Genomic DNA, 20267 nt, shown 5'->3' with positions numbered 1-20267 from the left:
ACTCCCCCCAGGCCTCTCCATCCCTCCGTTTTAACCACAGTTTTAACCACTGTTTTAACCACAGGAACCCTTCGGCGTTACTGTGACATCACTTCTGGTCATGTTACTGGAAGCAGCATCACACAGTGCTCTAGCAACCCCTCAGATCTCTGTGGTTTTATTATAGATACTAGAGCCATCATGGCAGCGCTGAACTAGAAGAAGTGTCAGGGCAGTGCTGTATAACACCTTGCCCTACCCCTCAAAACTGCCAGGGATGGAACTCAGAAAGTTTGCTTACTGTTCTGTGGTACTTTTATTAGTCCTCGTAAAAAAGTATTATGACTTGTTGTTGGATTTTATTTTTCCTGTGGGCCCACATGTTTATTCAGAGTGGTTTAATGAAATAAGTCATCTCCTGAAGGGTCAAAGATGGTATCGTGGTCCTAGGCCTGAGGCTGAGGGGTGGATTGACCCGTAGGCCTCAGGCCTGTAGGCCTCAGGCCACTTGGCACGTAGGCCTGCTATAGCAACAAAAACAACAACTGCGCTTATATACCGCTCTTCTAGACAGATTAGTGCCTCACCCAGAGCAGTGAACAAGTTAGTGTTACTATTATCTCCACAATACAGCTGGGGAGCTGGGCTGAGAGGAGTGGCTTACCCAAGGCCACCTGCTGAGCTCCTGGCAGTACTGGGATTCGAACCTGCAGAGTGCTGATTTGCAATCCAACCACTTAACCACTATACCACAGCAGTAGTGGTTATGCCCTCACCTATGACTATTCTGCTCCTTTCCAGGGGTGACATAAATCACAGCTACTTGTGCTACTTCTGGCTCAAGTACACCATCTGTGATTTACAGTGCACTTTCCTTTTTATTCTGCAAATTTTCTATTACGGCTATCCTGCTCCACTCTGTTGCTGTTGGAGCATGTGGATAAATCCATGCGTGTGCCAGGTTGGAAACAGAATTACACCAAGATCTGGGTTGTGTATGCCTGTGTGTTTTTTCTCCCCAAAGTACTCAATCAGACATTTGTTCGATGGATTTGATCTGTCCAGGCTGCCTTTTCCCACATTGAGTTCATAGCAGAGGGCTGATTTTGGCATTTGTCCGTTGTGAGGCATCTGGCCTCGACTCTAACCTTAATCATAGTGTTTACATTTTTTTTTTTGCACAAGCTCTCTTTTTTCTACAAGTCAGCAGCTATTGAACCTCCCTCCCCTTGCCAAGTGTTCAAAAACCTTGTAACAGGATGTGACAACAGAATGCCACTCGATTCCACCGTATTGTAGAAATGAGAATGTGAACATTCCCTCCTATTCCTTCTTCCTAGATGAACGGGACGGATGATGGAGAGTACGTCGTTCTAAGTGGAGAAGAGAACTATAAGGACTTCACGAGGATCGTTGAATGGAGAGGAAAAGAGTAATTTTTAAAAATTGTCCTTTGTATACGTGTGTGGAAATCCATGCTTCATAATCTGCGCTTCCAACATTCCTGGGATTTCTCAGCCATGAAAAATGGAAGCGTTCAAGAGATATACTTGGAATGTTGTGGTTCTTAAGTGCAGCAAACCTCCATAGTGCTTAACAGAGTGATGTAAGCAAAAGATGGGTCCCTGCCTCCCAAAGAATTAGGAGGGAGAGAGGAGAGGGTAACAGGCGGTATACACAAAAGCAGTTCTACCAGTTTTTTTATAGATATACTAGAGCCATCATGGCATCCTTTTTTTGCATAGGAAAGGCCTGTTTTATGGTCTTTCTTAGCTGACCAGAAATTCATTTCATGAGCTGGGGCCCATCATGTAAACCTCACGGATTCGGCACCATCCTAGATGGCTGTCTAGTAGCTTGTCAAGTACTCTCTAGGTGAGAGCAATGGAAAACCCATCCACAGTCGATGGCCCATTGTGGAAAAGTTTCTCCTGCCCCTGTCTGACACCTCCAAGGCACACTGCCCAGCAACCTTTGCAGCCTGCCCGCTTCTTCTGTACCCTGCTCCAAGCTCTGCACACAACCTTAAAAGTGCTAACTACAAAATACACATGATCCCAGGGAAACAGTTCATTGGTCTGGTTCTTTTTCGGAAGCACATTTACAGAAGTCCCCCAAAGGCTGCTTGGCCAAGGACAAATTTCTTTCCCACTAAACCCCTAAAATGAGGATTAGCAAGAAGAGGAGGCCTTTGCTAGCTTTCAGTTCCATACCTTGGAATGCTTGGCTACAGGGCTTTTTTTCAGCCGGAAAGCGGTGGAACGGAGTTCCGGCACCTCTTAAAAATGGTCACATGGCCAGTGGCCCCGCCCCCTGATCTCCAGACAGAGGGGAGTTTAGATTGCCCTCCGCGCCGCTGGAGTGGTGCAGATGGCAATCTAAACTCCCCTCTGTCTGGAGATCAGGGGGCGGAACCACTGGCCATGTGACCATTTTCGCCTAGGGCGATTTAAACTTGGAGTGATTCTCTCTAGCTCAAACCCACGATGGGGCATAAGGAAGAAAGCACGGGGCCGCTTAGGAATCTTAACCATAATATCTTTCATGCCTCGCCGTTGCAAAGCACTGGTTAGCTACGTTCTTCACCATTCTTTATTCTTCTCCCCCAATCTCCGCTGCTTACAGGACTCTAGACTGGTGGACGTCAAATACCAGTAACATGATCAATGGAACTGATGGGTCTTCTTTTCACCCGTTGATAGAACCAGAGGAAACCATCTATATCTTTGCCTCAGACTTCTGCAGGTAAGAACGGAAAGGGACTCCCTGAGTTTCTGGAGCTGAAATCGAAATTTCCTGCCCACTCTGCAGGATCTCACCGGCTGCCATTCTTTGTGGCCTACTCAAAAACCAAAGGAGCCTCCCAGTCCACCAGGAACCAGCACAAAAAACACAACTGGGAGGAAAATGTATATAAATTCAAATTGTAATGTTCATAAGTGCAAAGTGCTAAGTGCAATAAATAACGATACAATTCCAGTAGAAAATACATACAACAATTAATAATACAATTCATGCAAACTGTGGTAGTTTGTATCGATGCTCATATAAATACTACAAAGATTTTCGAGCTCACATGAGCTATTACATTACATTGCAGGATAGCGCGGCAAGGTGAAAGTCTAGAATAATCACCAGTCCAGTCCCATACAGGGAATAATAAAGCCAATAAGCACAATTGCCGACGGGGTGCTGCGAAGCAACTTTTTCCAATACCCGTTTCGTGCGTCGTCTTCTTGGGCAATTATCTGATGAACTGAAGGAGTACATACATTAAATATAACAATGGTGTCAGGGCTTGCCGCAGCAGCTGCTGGGCGGGGCGCCGGGCAGACGGCTCCTGACGTCACAGGGGAGCCAGGGAGTCTGCAGGACCCCACTCTGTGGAAGGAGGGGCGGTATACATCACCCTGGCTCCCTCTCAGTCCACTCGCTGGCCTGCTCAACCTGGCCTCCTTACCCCCTGGGTCCTCCATCCTCTCCTCCTTCCAGAACTCCCCTCCAGTCTTCCACTCTCCTTCTCGCCTTGGCTCTCGCTCTGCTTCACTCTAACTCTGCTCCCTCACTCCTTCTCAAACCCACCACCTCAGAGCTCTTCCCAGCCACCCTTTATAGGGCTTCCTCTCTCCACCCCGCCCTCCTTCCAGGCTTGTTCCCTCTCCTGACCAGGCCCAGCTGTGCGTTCCTCCAGGTGTTCCCCTCCAACCACTAATCCCTTCTGGGCTCCTTTGCCTTGCTGGCAGGGTGGGGTTGAGTGTGAGCCATCCCCAGCTGAGGGCTCCTTGGCCTTGCTCACGAGGAGCTGCCCCAGCCAGCCTCTGTGTTATTGAGCTCACCTGGCCTTGCTCACAAGGAGCTGACCCAGCCAGCCTCTGAGCTACTGAGCTTGCCTGGCCTTGCTCCCGAGGAGCTGCCTTAGCCAGCTTCTACGCTGCCTGCTCAGCAATGCTGGGCGGGGCTACCCATCTCCTCCCCCAGAATGCCTGTGGCAGCCCCCCCTGGAGAGGCTTGGCTTCTAGCAACTCCTGAGTCAGGCTGCTGTCTTCTAGCCATGGTGTGGCTCTGGGCTGTAGCGGCTGCTTCCTCTCCCTGCCAGGTAAGGGCTCTGCTTGGGCTGCTGCTGCTGCTGCTGGACCCACATTCCCCCTGCTGTGGCCCTCTCCCTCTGGCCTGCTTAGCCCCCTCTCTTCCCCCTGGAAGGTGGGACTGGCTGGTCTCTCCTTGCCCCCTCCACCCCTCTGAGGTTCTGGTCTTTTGCCCCTTCCCCCTGGAGTAGGTAGGTTCTGGCCCTGGTTGCCGGCTTGGGGGGTGGGGTTGCTGCTACCCTTTTGTCCCCTGCTGTTCTCTCTTGTCAAGTCTGGGGGCTGGGGCTCAGACCTCGGACAGATGGTATCCACCAATATACAAGTACACAAATATAAAATCCAAAAATACACTTATACAATAATGCAAATACTCATACTAGAAAACACCTACGCTTATTCTGCCATGCAGTCAGTAAGAGGTGAAGATACAGACACTGGCATGCTAACTCACACCTTCAATAAATCTTATTTAAAGGCACATACTCCCTGAAGAGCTCCAGCTGATTGTTGTTACCCAATATAGCAGGAAAAATCTATTTCATTATTAAGTCCCTGTGGAGTTATAGAGCCCAACCTGAAAATCCATTTACTTTCTAGTTGAAGCAACTTCCTAGAATGGTCTCGATTGGTGGAATCTTGAATCACATCCAATACTGATACCTTAAGTTCAACAACACCTTTATGTGTCGTAGTAAAGTGGGAGACAAGAGGGGCTGGACTCTGACTCTTAGCTGTCGTCTTGTACTTCCTACATAGTATTTCATGCAGGAACACTGTATTACGTAAACCACATTGGTGGTTTTACATGTAGAGAAAGCAGGTGTTGTGATGGACCGAATCGCTAAATTCTCTCCAGACTTAGGAATAAGATCCAGGAAGCCCCTCTTGTGCCATTCATTCATGCCAATATTTCTGCTGTCAAGCGTATGCTTCATTCTGTCAAATGTGACTCCATTTTGTGTTGCCAGATATAACTCTTGTATGGCCAGAGATAACCGTTTCTTGCTAACATTCTGTGGGTTATCACATGTTCCCAAGTGGCTGGGTGTTTACAGATTGAAGTCCTCTTCCTGGCTGTGATATGTCTTCTCTCCTTGTAGCTTGATAGCACAAATATGCATAGTGTTCTCATTCAGAAAGAACAACACTAGATTGTTTAGAAATTGGGAGGGGGAAGGAACATGGGTAGAAAAGGGATGTACTTTTCCTATGTAGCCATTCTGGTCAACTTCCTACTAGAACTGCTTAGCTGCTTACTTGCAGGGATGGTGCTAGGGTTTGCCGCGCTCGCGGCTGGCCAGCCAAGCGCCCCCCCCCTGCGCGCACGAGCATATGCGCACCTGCCTGCGTGATGACGTCATGCGTGACGTCATCACGGGAGCGCACGTGCCGCCGCCGGCCCGATCGCTGCGGCAGCCTCCGAGCTCTCCCGCTCGGTTGCCTCCGCTGCAGCAGATGCCTGCCCGCGGTGGCTGCGCCCAGCCGGGGGCTTGTGCTGGCGGCGGTGGCGGCGCGGGGTGGGAGGAATAGGAGGCTTCTGCTTTGGGGGGGGGCGCACTCTCGCCCCCCGTGCCTCTTCCAGCGCTCCCTCTGGCACCCCGCGCCTGCGGCCAACGCCTACCTGGCCTCAATAGGCGCACCGCCCCTGTTTACTTGACTTCTAAGTAGACCTTTGGATCTGAATATGGAAAGAACTAATTTCTGAATAAAAGTCATTTAACCAAAAACCTGTGTCTTGCTACAATGAACCAGGGATCTGTCGGAGAAAATTTAAATTTCACCCTCTTGGTATATTTATGTACCCCTCTTCACTTTTTTCCCATGCAAATGACAGGCTGCCAGTCTCTCATATAGGTAAAAATTACATCTTGCCTTTGAAAGCAACATTGCAATAGGGAAAAACCTCTCTGGTGGATGAGTGCAGTGTTGCCCAGTGAACAGAAGACAGGTCCTTTCCCACCACCTCCCATATCATACGTACAGGCATTTCAGGAGTTTCAAAAGTGAATAGTACGTGCTTGTTTTCATACGATCTCAAGATGGTGGACTTCATGTTCTCTGTGCCTCTTTCCAGGTCTCTGTATCTAACGTATGAGAAGTATGTTACCGTTAAGGGGATCCCAGCCTATCGGTTTGTGCCTCCCACGTCGTTCTATACCTCTGGCTCTATTAATAAAAACAATGCTGGGTTTTGTGTACCAGCAGGAAACTGCCCTGGGTCGGGAATCCTGAATATCAGCACCTGCATGCAAGGTATGTGACCCACAAAGGGATTCGTTGAGGGCAGAAATGAACTCTGCCAGTTCTGTCGCTCCGTGCAGTGTGAGAGATCGGGAACCGCTGTTTTAGGGATCTTTTTTTAATTTTTATTTGCAATGTGCCATCACCTCCCAGAGGTGCAGGCAAGATAACAAGATTTAGAAATTAGTCAATTAAAATAAGATAACTCCTCCTCCTGCTTACCATAAAACTCGCACATGAATGCTAAAATTTGGCTCGCTTCTGGAAAGATATTCCAGGACCTTCTCGGTCATGGCACCAAAACTTTGGAACTTCCTCGCCTGTCTTCCTCTGTCGTTGTCTTCTGCTGGTGGATGAAGACTTTTTTGTTTGTTGTACCCCCAGTAAACTTTTATTGGCTTTCCTCCCTGGTTATGCATGTGTTTATATGTCTGTATGTTTTTATTCTATTTATAGATACATTTTAAATGCTATTATAAAGCTTTACATGATTTCGTATCTGTTGTTCGCTGCCTTGGGGATCCTGTTTGGGTGGAACGATGGCATATAAATCTTTTAAATAAAATAAATAAATATTCTGGCCTGGGTTTCATCTAACCTCTGAAGGAAGGGAGTTCCAACGCTGTGGAGCAGCCACTAAGAATTGCTCTGTCCAAACGAGATACATGTAGGAAGCTTCTTAGAAATCATTTTGAGCTCCCTTAAAGATCATGAGTGAAAACCAAGCTGTTGGCCATCTCTGCTATCTACAATCTCTACACCCAGCATAGATCCCATTGAACAGGATTTCTAGAGAGTAGTCCCACATATACTACCAGTGTCCCTACAGTATCTTGTGAATGGGAACAACAAGCTGGGAAATACCATGTTCAAATTTCAGCTTATTACATGATCATAAGGCCAGTATTTTTTTATTTCCTTTTCTACCTCTAATCAACATTACTGTTTGGAAATTATGGAACCACTAAAGGATTACTGATTATTTGAACATTTAGAATACAGGGAATAAAATGCTAAGTATTACCCATATTTAGGGAGATGACCTTGAATGTAAAACAACACCACTAAAAAAAGTTATAAGGAAAATGTTTTTCATTACTGTACAAACTCATAACTTGTACACCAATTTAAGATGACCCCTTCTTTTGTCTTGATGGCATACCTGGAAGAAAACCTAGTCTTCCTTTCAGATAACTACAATATTAAAGCAGAGTTTTAGTTAACTAGTTAGATGATTAACTGGGTATGCTAAAACAATGATACTAAGTCGATACATGGGCCTGCTTCTGTGAGTCTGTGTTTTTAAACCGTTATATTGTTAACATGTCCATCTTTGTTCTGTGTTATTGTTATTGTAGGTGCGCCAATATTATTATCACCTCCGCACTTCTACCAATCAGATGAGCAGTATGTCAAGGATATTGATGGTATGCATCCAAAGAAAGAGGATCACGAGACATTTCTGGATATAAACCCAGTAAGCATCCAACCCATGTGTCGTTTGCCTCTCAAAAGGAGAGCATAGTTTCCCCTAACCCACTGCTTAACATTGACCTGTTTGGGACCTTGATTTGGGACCTTCAGTTGGATCCTTTTCTCTCTCTGTATACCTGAAAATTTTAGCTTCTCCAACTTTACAGAGGCCTCAGACAAACTTTCTCAGCTCTTACAGCGCCGTTACTAGGATTCCAAACAGTTGCTCAATCTGCTTGACTAATAGCCTACCATCCGATTAAAAACAAACAGAAGTTGTCTTTTGCATCAGATCCAAAATAAATACCTCCTCTGTGCTGCCAGGTGTGTCACTGTAGGTGTGGTGACTCTGGCATTAACATGTAGATCTGCCCTTTTCCATGCTCTGTTCTAGATTCCAAAATGTTTGGGAACTTGCATGGTTCCGTCCTTGCTTGCCACCTTGTGTTCCTTTCCCATCCAAAAGCAAACCTGTATTAAATTTGTCGGATTGTTTTTCGCTTGTTTTTAAATACGGGCAATGAGGAATTTTCAAAATTGTAAATTCCCTCTCCATTATTTCACAGTTAACGGGATTTCTGGTGCGAGCGTGCAAACGTTTACAGATCAACGTTTATGTTCGAAGTCTCCCAGACTTTCTGTAAGTACTCTGTTGACATCTCTTGTGCTGTCATGTTAACTGGGGGAGGGAGGATGAAGCCAAATGGGCCAGTTTATACTGGAGCCCCGACTGAGGCTCTATTGCCCAATGAGGTCTTCTTGCAAGTTGAGGGAATTAGTGTGCAAAAAGAGCAGTGAGAGGTGGGTAACTTAGGGATTTTTTGTGCCTATGTATACAAGGATCCCTTCCTCTAGAGAACTCTTTCAACGAAGATGCAGATGTTCGATCAAAAGGAGTTTTAATTTAAAATACTAAAGATCAATTGCCCATAAAACACACAGCACGCACAGAGGACTAACTAGGTAAACAGGGAGGAAAGTTGGAGAGAGTTGCAGAGTTGGGTTATATTTACTAGTTCCAGAAGATAGAGGGCGGCTTCAGGGACCAGCACTTCACGGCAAGAAGAGGGAGAGGGGCTTAAGACATGCAGTCCAAGGGTACATGAATGGGTTCAAAGCACACACACAAAATGAGGCAGTGAGCAGTCCAATTATACTATGGAATGTCCCCTGGAGCAAGATTGCGTCTTCTGCCCAAAAACAATGGCCTAATTATCGTCTCTCGGGGAGACAAAGAATTGAGAAACTGTCTCTGAGGTGGGATAATAAGACTGGGAAGGTTTGAATGTGCCTTCCTGAGAGAAACTATAGGTGTAAAAAGATTGTTGATGATCCATGATGGCTGGATGGGTGAGGCTATAATAGGAGAGAGGGTAAGGGTAGGATTGGCAGGGTGTGTGAATGGATTCATTCAAGTACTTCTGGAGACCTCCATTGTTCTATGTTTTTGCACACCTCCGGAGCATGGGGCTGAGAGTTAGTCTTACTTCGCCTCTCACATTCCAGTACTTTTCCATCTCCTGTCTAGCCAGGCAGCTTGTCTGTGTTTTAAACACGTGAAGAGAGGGGGCTTAATAATATTCCATAATCATAAGCCTTCTTAATATCTTGAGGGCAAGTGTGACCAATAGCAGCTCCACTTGCCGAAAATCTAGCGTAGCACTTTTTATCTAATGATAATTGAAATTTGAGGAAGGGAGCCTACTACACCCTGATAGGACTAGGCCTCTGCAACTGTCTCCTTACGCCTGCAGCCCAGAAAACACTATGTTCTGGAGGAGGGGTTGCACTCCCCCTGAAAGAGGAAGTTTGCAGTCGAGGAATGCTGCTGGGTCCTGGCTTACGGTTGGAGGCTCAAGTCTCCCCTGTGGCTCGTAATACCTTCTGTCAGCTTTGGCTGACAATGCCAGCTACAACTCGTTCTTGAAAATACTGGCCACAGTGCTCCATGCTCTGATCCCATTCTGGTTAGATTACTGCAGTGTGCTCCACATGGGGCTGCCGTTGAAGACTGTCCAGAAACTTCAGTTGGCCCCCAAAGCAGCAAACATTATTCGGGCGTCCCACTGGGATCATATCACCCTGTGCTGAAAGATCTGTACTGACACAACTCAAAGTGCTGGTTCTTACCTTAAAGGCCCAAAATGAATTGGGGAAGGAATACCCAAAGGGCCATCACCTTCCATTCCGCCAGTTGAGATCTTCTCCCTAGGTCCTACTCTCAGTGACCTTTCCCACAGAGGTGTGGCAGGCAGAAATCTCAGTGGAGGCACCCTTGTCTTTGACGTGCTATCCCTTTAAAGGTTTGCCTGACACTTGATTTGTTGACATTGAGGTGCCAGTTCAAGAGACGGCTCAGCCTTTTCCTCACGTTTTCCCCACCTTCTAGGTGGTTGTTTTAATCTTTTACGGGTTTATGCCGCCTTCCACGTTGTTTTATGTTGGCTTGTTTTTAAGTTGATGTCATTCTTGCCCTTGGAGGCTGTTGGTTGTGCTGGCAGCTGGTTTTATTTCCTGTTTGGAGTTAATGTTTATTTTGGTTTAGTCATTTTAATAGAAGGAATGGAAGTGTTGTCAAGTCACAACTAATTTATGACGACCCCATCAAGGGGTTTCCAAAGCAAGAGAGGAGCAAAGGTTGTTTTTTTCCATTGTCTTCTTCCATAGAGCCACCGTTGTCTTCCTTGGTGGTCTCCCATCCAATTATTAACCACAGCCGATCCTACTTAGTTTCCCGGCTCTGACAAGCCCAGGCAAGCCTTTGCAACTTAGGCTGCTAGTCATTTTAAACTGAATTTTGTGTGGTTTTGTAAGCCTCCTCCAGGCGGTTTGTTGAAGAATACTGCATGTATATTTAATGGGAAAATATGGCAATAAAAGGGAAAATGCAGAGGCTGTATTCTCCCCAGGTTGTCAGTAAGATGTGAACCTGAGAATGGCTTCTAGTATTCTGGCCGGTGACTGCAAAGGTATTAAGAGAATTGACAAGCATCAGCACAAAATCTCTGGCTGTGGACCAGGATGAGTCCCTTGCAGTTCAATGCAAGATACATCCTTCTAAGCATGTTGACTTCAATGGGCTTAGAAGGGTGTAACTCTGCTTAGGATGGGACTCTTAATGGCAATTAGCCATGTTTGGAAGACTCTTTTATCTTCCTTGATCATCATTTAAGGGCAGGCCCACGCAAAGTAAAACTACAGAGATCCACAGCAAACCTGAACAACTCTGTCTGCTGAGCACAATTCATTCACAATTTTAGTCTGCCAAGTGCCTTTCTCTCTCTCACACACACACTCACAATAAAAACACGAGGTGAATGGGAATTGTGGCATTCACCACTCCACCCCCATAGTTGGTTAATTTTGTTCTGATCTCATTGCAGTTCCTGAAATATTTCTCATTTCCTTCCCTCCAACTCCTGAGGGATTTCAGTCAGCTGAGGGTTGTCTGTTGCTCTCCATCCCTCCCTCCGTGGCTCACCTCCCAAGCACTTTCTGTTATTGCGGAGGAAAACTGTCATGTCCTGAGAGGAATGGAAGGAAATGAGAGAGACAGGGCCTGCGTGACCAACACTGAGGCCTTTAATACTCTTTCGAGGAGATGGAGATGCAGGCCTGTCCTCGCCAGGGGCAGGCTGCCGTTATGTCAAGGTGCTAGGCCTGATTTATGGCAGTGAGTATTGTGATGGGGCTGAGGAGACTCAGGGCTTTGAAGGCCTGAGGAGTTGGTTGAGGAGACCTCTGCTTCTGCAGTAAGCTTTGGGCTGGAGACTTCATGGTCTACCTCTGAGTCAGAAGGCGGGGCTTTTCCCCAGGCTGAATTAGACTCTCCTGCCTCCTCCTCTACACCAAAGGGAGCTCTTGGAGGTGTCCCACTGTCTCCTCCACTGTTAGCATTAGACGCCTATTGTGTACTGAGCCCTGGAGCTCAGAATGATTTCAGCCCAGCGTGATTTCAGCCAAAACAATGCTCTTTATTCCAAGCCAGAACAGACAGACCACAGCAGACTACTACTACACACCCAAGCAACATAGAAGCCGAACAGAAGCCCTCAATAAATACACATAAAGCCCGCCCCAAGAATAGCCGGTAACCAATAGGAACACGTACTTTAGATTGCCAGCATTTGCATGAACTATTTCCAATGTATTATACAAGCAGGCCACTGATTGGTCTTTATTGGAGAGGACCGATTGGCTGCTGCCCCCAGAAAGTACCCAATGAATGTGCAGGCAATTGTAACCAATGGGAATGAAGTGCATTAGGAACCCTGACATGTTATGAAGCTCAGCACAGTGCATAACATTAAATACAGTAGAGGCCTTGTCTGGCCTAACACAGCCCAGTACACAACAACGCCTATCTGCCTTCTCTGAGTCTTTGGCCTCTTCGTTTGATAAGGAGGAGCCTGTACTCTGGCCCACGACATGCACTAAAATGTAAAGTAAAAATTACTCGGTGCACCTATAACGAAAATTCATATGCACGTTGTTAAGGTTGCCAGCTCCAAGTTGTGAAATTCCTGGAGATCTAGGGGGTGAAACCTGGAGAAACCTGGAGAAAGAAGGGTTTGAGGAGGGAAAGGACCTCGGCATGGCATAATTCCATAGAGTCCACCCCCAAAAGTAGGCATTTTCTCCAGGTGAACTGATCTCTGTGGCCTGGAGACCAGTTGTAATTCCGGGGGATCTCCAGCTACTACCTGGAGACTGGCAACCCTACACATTGTATATGGATTGTATGTGTGTTCGCTGTCGTGTGTGCACAGGACTACTGAGTCAGGCCATTGGTTTAACGGAGTAGGTATTGTCTGCTCACACCAGCAGAGGTTCTCAAAGGTCTCTGTTGGAGTCTTTCTCATCACCTACTATGTGAGCCTTCTAACTGGAGAGGCCCTTGTGTGGGCAAAGTATTCTCTACCATTGAGTCACAGCCCCTTCCTTACATTTTTTAAAGGTACAAGCTTTCTAACCCCCCACCACCACCACCACCACCACAGTCAAGTGGCAGGCTTTAAACCGGGTTCCACCAGGTTGCAGAGCATGTAGGAACTTCGCATGTGCCACTGAGAAAACAACAGAAAGAAACCGAGGAAAATCCTTATGAATGAACCCACAAGAGATGGCTGTTGTAGGCAACCCACTGGAGCTGAAGAACCAGTGCAGCCGTGTCATTGTTTTTAATAAGTCCCCATTCGTTGCCCGTTGTGCTCAGTTCCCCTATGACTGGATGGATGTGGCTGCCAAGAACTTTTCTCCCCCAATAAATGAAAAACGTTACTTTTTTAAAATGAGAGAACTTTTTTACCCTCTTGACCCCCTTTTTTCCTACTGGATATGTATAGATGGCTTTTATTTATTACTATTTAGATCCTACTTTTCTTCCTTCACAGAATCCAAGGAGGTATACATCAGGTTTCCTAAGAGATTCTCACCAGACCCAGGTCTGATTAGTCACAAGAAAGTTGTTCGGGCCCAGTAGCACCTTAAAGTCCCAAAAGATTTTCATTGTATAAGCTTTCAAGAGTCAAAGTGCCCTTTGTCAGATACTCTTAAAAGCTTATACCCGGAAAACCTTGTTGGACTTTAACGTACTACTGGACTCGAATCTTTTTGTTCTACTGCAAACAATATGCCTAGCCACTGGAAAGTGACCTCCAGTTATACCCTAGGACCTTGTGTTTTTTACTACTGATACTTTTTAAAATCTCTGATGTGTTCTCCTAATAGCTAGTAATCAAGGCTTTTTTTCTGGGAAAAGAGGTGGTGGAACTCAATGGTGGAACTCAGGACCGCACAATGACGTCACTTTGGGTCAGCTGGAACAAGGGGGGAGTTTTTTAACGTTTAAATCGCCCTCGGCAAAAATGGTCACATGGCCAGTGGCCCCGCCCCCTGATCTCCAGACAGAGGGGAGTGTATATTGCGCCATGGTACGGAGGGCAATCTAAACTCCCCTCTGTCTGGAGATCAGGGGGCGGAGCCACCAGCCATGTGACTATTTTCAAGAGGTGCCGGAACTCTGTTCCACCGCGTTCCAGCTGAAAGAAAGCCCTGCTAGTAATGATGCAATACCTTACGTACGATCTCTGCAAAACACCAGTGCTTTAACTACTTTCTCGTTTTCTTTTAGTCAAACAGGAAGTATCAAAACACTGGTTTTCCCTGTGCTGCATTTAAATGAGGTAAGCCTTAAAAACAATAATGCTTTCTTTGTTAATATGTGCACATCTAGACTAGTGTGGAATGTGTTTAAGATCTGCCTCTTCTTGTTGCTAGCAAAATAACATTTTTTTCCGGCCTTTGTCTTTCCTCTTCCAGAGTGTCCTGTTGGATGAAGACTCTGCAGAGAAACTGAAGACCGCTCTGTTTGAATCTTCTTTGATTATGAGCATTCCCTACATCATCATGGGTCTGGGGGTTATTTTCGGAGTTGTGTTTGTTGTGCTTGCCTGCAGGCCATATCGGGCAAAGGAAGAGGTAAGGATTCCGTGGAGACGATCTTTCCATTTGGTTCGGATGTCCCATTGGCTTTAAATAATTATTTCCCCCCCCCCCTTTAAATTTGATTTGGGTTGATCTTGTTTTTTATACTGTCGTCCAAGCATTTGTGTGCTGTTTGTTTTATTTGTTTTTCTGTTTTATTTCTTTCCCCTTTTGTTTATTTCTTTTTGTCTCTTTTCAAAACGTTCATTCTAGACCAGAGAAGGTTTAGTAGGACCATCGTAAGTGCATCTCAGCAAAGTTCTGGTTGCTGGTTTAAGATACATGGTAAGATGAGCAAAGCCTCTCTCTTTGCCAATATTTTTACTAGCTGCAAAGAGAAGCCTGGCTGGCAAACTCTGAAGAGCAGGGCCACGGGTCAGTGGCAGGGCACGTGCTTTGCATGGCAGAAACATCTCCTGTTCAGTTTCTAGTGTTGCAGGATTGGGAAAACCTTTGCATGAGACCTTGGAAAGCCACTGCTGGTCGAAGTAAGCAGTATTGGGCTAGTCAGACCCTTGCTGTGAGACAGCCTCCTTTATTTATAAGTCCGTTACACATGTACGTATTTGTTGCCCTTCAGTTTGTGATGACTTTGTATGAACGAGCCGTTGTGGAAAGAGACATCCTGTCACTTGATGTCTGCTGAGGCGCAATAATTTTTTCAGGGGAACAGTTCATACGCCTGCCTGGTCAAGTTGAGGACACGCATGTGTGAACCAGTCCAGTCTTAATACAAAAAATGCCCAGACTTGGACCATATTGTCTATCTTGTCTCTCTTTTCAGTATTAATGTTGACATGTGTAGAGTATACATAGACGTAGTGGTGGAGAGTGCCATCAAGCCATAGCTGCTGGGGTTTTCAAGACAAGAGATTGACAGAGGTGGTTTGCCGCTTCCTTCCTCTGCTACCCTAGTTTTTGTTTGAGGTCTTCCATCCAATTACTAACCAAGGTCAACCCTGCTTAGCTTCTGATAAGATCCAGCTTGCCTGGCCTATCCAAGTCAGGGCAGACATAGACATACACATAGTGTATGTATAGATTATTCAGTATTAATGTTGACCTTCAGAGAGCCAGTGTGGTGTAGTGGTTACAGTACTGGACTATAATCTGGGAGACCCAGGTTCAAATCCCCATGAAAGCTCACTGGGAGACCTTGGGGCCAGTCACACATTCTCAGCCTCACCTACCTCACAGTGTTGTTGTGAGGAGAAATGGAAGAGAGGAGAACAATGTATGCTGCTTTGGGTCCCCATTGGGCAGAAAGGCAGGGTATAAGTGATATAACTAAATAACTACTCTTTCTACAAAGAGCTTAGAAGAGCACACAAGGATACGTGTGTTCTCTTTCTTTTTCCTGTCAGCAACCATGTGAGGAGGATTAGGCTGTGGGAGAGTGACTCACTTAATGGCCACCGAGCAAGCTTTGTGTGGCTAAGCAGAGATTTTTAAAAAATTGATTTATTTCTAAAATGTATATGATGTCTTTTCAAAGATCTGCCTAAGGTGGATAACAAAATATAATAACATAAAATCATAAAAACATACAATCATTACAATTGACACGCCCATTGAGGCCCTAAAGCATACAATATCTTAAACATTAGTCATCCTTGGTATAGAAAATAGCCTACAAAATGTTGGGCAATTTTTATCCACGTAGCCACCCTGTGAAGTGGACTTGGCTGAATAATGGTTAATCAAGGCTACCTCATGGCTGAACCGAATTTTGCATTAAGGCTCTTAGAAACTGTTGCCCTCCTCTTTGATGATCCCATATGCCCGACACTTCCCTCCCCACAGAGAAAGTTGTGTGACATGACCAAGTGTGAAATGACAAAGTAACACATCCATGTGAACATGAGGGAATTATGAAGCAGAAAGCTTTTCTTTTCTTGAGAGACTCAGATGGTGAGGAGAAATATATATATATATAGTCCTACCTTGAGCAGCAAGAGGAAATAAATATCCCAGAATGCTCTAGGAGGCTTTTTCTATCTTTCCTTTTTCATGTTTTTTGTATCTTTATACGTGCCGTTCATTGTCTAAGGAGGTCGCTGCAAGAAGTAGGGAATATTCTGTTGCTGTCCACCTGTTCCTTGCTCCTTTGGGACGCTTACTGCTTTTTCACTAACCGATTTCCATGGAAGAGATTTTTAAGTACTGTATTTAAAGGTTGACTAACATTCTGCATGGACCCAAATCTTGTGGCCATGGTGATGGGTTTCAGGTTGCTGGTTTGTGGTATAGTTGTCTATTTTATGGAGCATGTTCATGGTGTAAAGAGTGTCTTTTTATGTTCATCAACAGAAGGAGCCTGAGGTAGGTTCGTTATTATTCTGTCCTAAATATTGTATAGAAGTGATGGATCAGACAGACTTGAGGAAGCTGGGAAATGGCTTTGTTTCAGGTTTCTTGAATAAATGACAGACCCTGTGTAAAATAAACTCCCTCTACAAGGAAAGCTAGCTCATCAAGAAAAGGCTAGGCCAAACCCTCTCCTTGATGTACTGACTTTCTGTGGACAGGGCATGATGATGATACTGAAGAACATTCACACACACATTTTGTCTGAAGCAATGCAGTCTCAGAGCCAAGCTACAAGTGACACCTTACACAGGTTGGACACTTGTCAGCTTCCCTCAAGTTTTGATGGGAAATGTAGGTGTCCTGGTTTTACAGCTTGGCTCTCCATTACAGCTGCAAGACCAGGATGCCTACATTTCCCATCAAAACTTGAGGGAAGCTGACAAGTGTCCAACCTGTGTCAGGCGTCGCTTGTAGCTTGGCTCTCAGCAATTTATTTGTACAAGTAGATGAACCCTCTGGAAAACACACTTTTCCAGAAGCAGAACATAACAAGAGTCGCAGCACAAAGGATTGTCTCCGAAAAGACCCCCAGAAATAACCAGTTCCACAATACTTACTTTTCCACACGTGTGCTGACTGGAGTCAGTTCAGAAAGCAATTTTTTGAGTGCTTACCACTACAGGCAAATCTGCAGCACAGGTTCAAACCCCTGTGATAGTCATGTTCGCTTACCAGGGAACTCTCGGGGGTCACACTTCTGTGAAGGAGTGGACAGGACTGGGAAATGCTGTCAGAATTCCCTGCGTCCTCACCAGACCGTGAGACTCGGGATTCTTAGGGGGAGGCCATGACAGTTACATCAGAATAAAGTTGATACACATTTGCAGTATAGGTAGGTAGGGTTACCAGGTCCCTCTCCCCTTCCACTGGGAGGGTGGAGTCTCTGGCACTTACCTTGTTCTTTGCACGAGGTTCTTCTTCGCGCGCCCCAGGTCTGACGTGGTGATGTCACTTCCGGAAGTGACGTCATTGCACCAGCTGCGTGAGCACTCACACGCTCCACACGGGGCTGATTTGGCCCGTTTGGGGCCCAGATCGGCCCCATACGAAGCACGGGAACACTCCTGCAGCCAGCGCGATAACATCACTTCTGGGCGATTGGCAGATGAGAGGGCAAATCCCCAGGAGTTTGCCCACCACCAGCGGGCACCTGAGAACCCTAAGTATAGGCCTTTTTTTGGCTCGCCCTGCTTGACACAGAATGAAGTGCCACAGAGTGAAGTGGTACTGTGAGCCGAGTGTCAAAGTGGTGGAGTAGACTCTTCTGTTTCAGACCGCAGGTGTAGATAGTACATATTATTTCCCAAGGTCCCTGTACCTTCAGAAAATTAGCAAAGAATGTGAAAGGCTAGGACAGCCCTTGCTGTGCTAGTTTGCTTTATGTTCAGAGAGTTTTTACATGCGAGAGCATCAAGAGCGTACATCCCACGCATATGCACACACGCCGCTTGAAGTGGCGCAGCTAATTCTACTCCTTCGGAATCTTACTATCTCGTTCTGCTTCGTGTCTGGACAGGACCTCTCTGTCAAAGTTCCACAGCCCTCTGGATAGAAAATGGGATCTGGTTTTGTTCCTCTCCCCTCCCCTTCTTCACAACATTCTTGCCTGCTCATTTCTTACCCGTGTTTTTTCATTGCAGGGTTCGGAAGACGAGAGGGCGCCGCTTATCAGGACATCCTGATTCCGTTTCTCCACCCCTTCTCACAAATGAACTATGCAAGTTGCTCTTAACACTCACCATGACAAAGTACTCTTTGCTGTCCCCCCCAAAAGCCCCGCACTAATGTAATGTTAACGCTCTGCCTTTTTTTTTTAAGTTTTGGAATTCAGGAAAATTAGGCTGGTGTATTGAGCATGGGAGCTGCAACGTCACCGTTTTACTGGGCTGAAATGGACTTGTTGTGTTAAGAGTGTTTGCAATTTGTGCAGGGCAACAACCACTGCCTCTGGTACAGACCCTTTGTCTGTTGCAAGAGGATAGCAGTTTAGGTGTCTAGGCATTGCCTCCTTGTGCAGCAGGCCAGAGGAGGCTATTTAACTACCACGACCCGTTTTATTTATTGGATTAATGCAATGCAACTTTCTCCTTGTGGAACCTGATTACTTCTTGATGGCGCATCCTAATGTATCTGGACTTTTTACCTTTGCATGTTCAGATATTCCTCTAGGTATGATTCATTCAGAGCTTCTGCAAAACCTTGACTTAGGTGCAAGCTACTGAGTGTCAGGGAACAGTGGAACTTTTGTCAGACCAGCTAGCTGTCGATCCTACGAGGCAACTGGACAGCTCCAGTTCTGAAGGTGTGGTAGACATCAGCATAATGGTCAGAGGTGTGGCTGCAGAATAGACATGTCATGCTGCTGTTGTATCCTTGCACTTTGTATCCACTGGATGGTTTTTGGAACGATTTCTGAATTTCCTACGATTGCATAACGAGAAAATGTTCTGGGATTGGGGCTGTCGATGCCACAACTCGCAAGGTCCCTCGAGCTAGGTGGAAATAGCAGATTCTAGTTCTTCACTGTCTTTGAGAAAGGCACTTCAGAATGCCAGTTCAGGTGAAACCTTTCATGAGAACATGTTCTACAAGCCAGCCTCTAGATGGGAAACATTACTGCCGATCTAGCCTTCAAGCACTTGGTAAGGAATGCTAAGTAAGGGCATTTGAATGCATGCCTGTAAAGAACTTTAAACTCTCTTTCCAAGGGCTTCATTCTGCAAGCACCTGTCTTCCCATGATCTCCAGCATCCTCCTTTGGCCTTATTGGTGAATCGGTCTGTTTTGCCAAATCTAACATTTAGGGGGTGAGGGTCTGGCCTAATGGTACAGCATATGTTTTGCACACAGAAGTCCCCAGGTTAAATCCGTGGCATCTCCATTTAAAAGATCTCAGCAGGTGTTAGGAAAGACCTTTCTTGCCTGAGACCTTGGAGAACCCGTGGCCAGTCAAAGGAGACCATCGGAGGTTAGATGAATCAGTGGTCTGGCTCAAAATAAGATACGGGCAACATCTTAACCATTAAATTTTCTCAGCTAGGGCATCTCCTGACACATTGCAGTGTGTCCCGTTCGATCAAGAAACAAACCCAGATGCACAATGGTCGGTTCTCTTATTACTGGCATCTGCATTCTTCAGGGTTAAGTGGCTACCATTTGTCAACCTGACTAGGAGGGGTTTGAGAAGTCCTTGTTTATGTCCTTATAGCAATCCCCTTCCACCAACTTTTGGAGAAATCCGACTCACTTTTTGATAAGCACAAGTAGCACTTAGCAAGCAATGGAAGCCACAAAATATTCCGTACTCCCAGTTTCTAATGGTATACGTACCTCTCCCAGCATTCCCTGAAACTGCACTGTTACAAGATGACTTACTCACTTTCCCGTTTCTGGGAAAGTCATGAAGGTTGAAGGCACTATGTAAAGTTTGTTTTCCTTTCCCTGTCTTCCTCTCTCTTGTTTGGGTCTCACTCATCGCTATTCAGTGGCCCCTTTATAAACTAACAAAATTTAATCCGGCATTGAGTCAGAGCCATGTGAGGAAGCAAGCTCTGTCTCGCAAAAAAAGCTTATAATGGAATAAAATTCGTTAGTCTGCAAAATCGAAAAGAGTCCAGTAGCACCTTTAAGACT

At 45.9% G+C, this 20267-nt stretch overlaps 1 protein-coding gene across 2 annotated transcripts in view; it reads left to right on the top strand.

Annotated features, from left to right (window-relative positions):
- The window catches only part of SCARB2 (scavenger receptor class B member 2), a 60186-nt gene extending 39919 nt beyond the window's left edge, over positions 1 to 20267 (top strand). For both annotated transcript variants that reach the window (XM_054990574.1, XM_054990575.1), the window contains exons 5-12: positions 1320 to 1411; positions 2605 to 2724; positions 6139 to 6317; positions 7664 to 7782; positions 8345 to 8418; positions 13912 to 13963; positions 14100 to 14258; positions 18275 to 20267. In XM_054990574.1, the coding sequence (XP_054846549.1) occupies positions 1320 to 1411; positions 2605 to 2724; positions 6139 to 6317; positions 7664 to 7782; positions 8345 to 8418; positions 13912 to 13963; positions 14100 to 14258; positions 18275 to 18316 (837 nt within the window). In that variant the 3' untranslated portion in view covers positions 18317 to 20267. The remainder of the gene's footprint in view (positions 1 to 1319; positions 1412 to 2604; positions 2725 to 6138; positions 6318 to 7663; positions 7783 to 8344; positions 8419 to 13911; positions 13964 to 14099; positions 14259 to 18274) is intronic.

Source organism: Eublepharis macularius, chromosome 10 (assembly GCF_028583425.1).
Source record: "Eublepharis macularius isolate TG4126 chromosome 10, MPM_Emac_v1.0, whole genome shotgun sequence".
Classification (NCBI taxonomy): Eukaryota; Metazoa; Chordata; class Lepidosauria; order Squamata; family Eublepharidae; genus Eublepharis; species Eublepharis macularius.
Note: the sequence above shows the minus strand (reverse complement) of the source record. Positions and strands in the feature narration are given on the sequence as shown.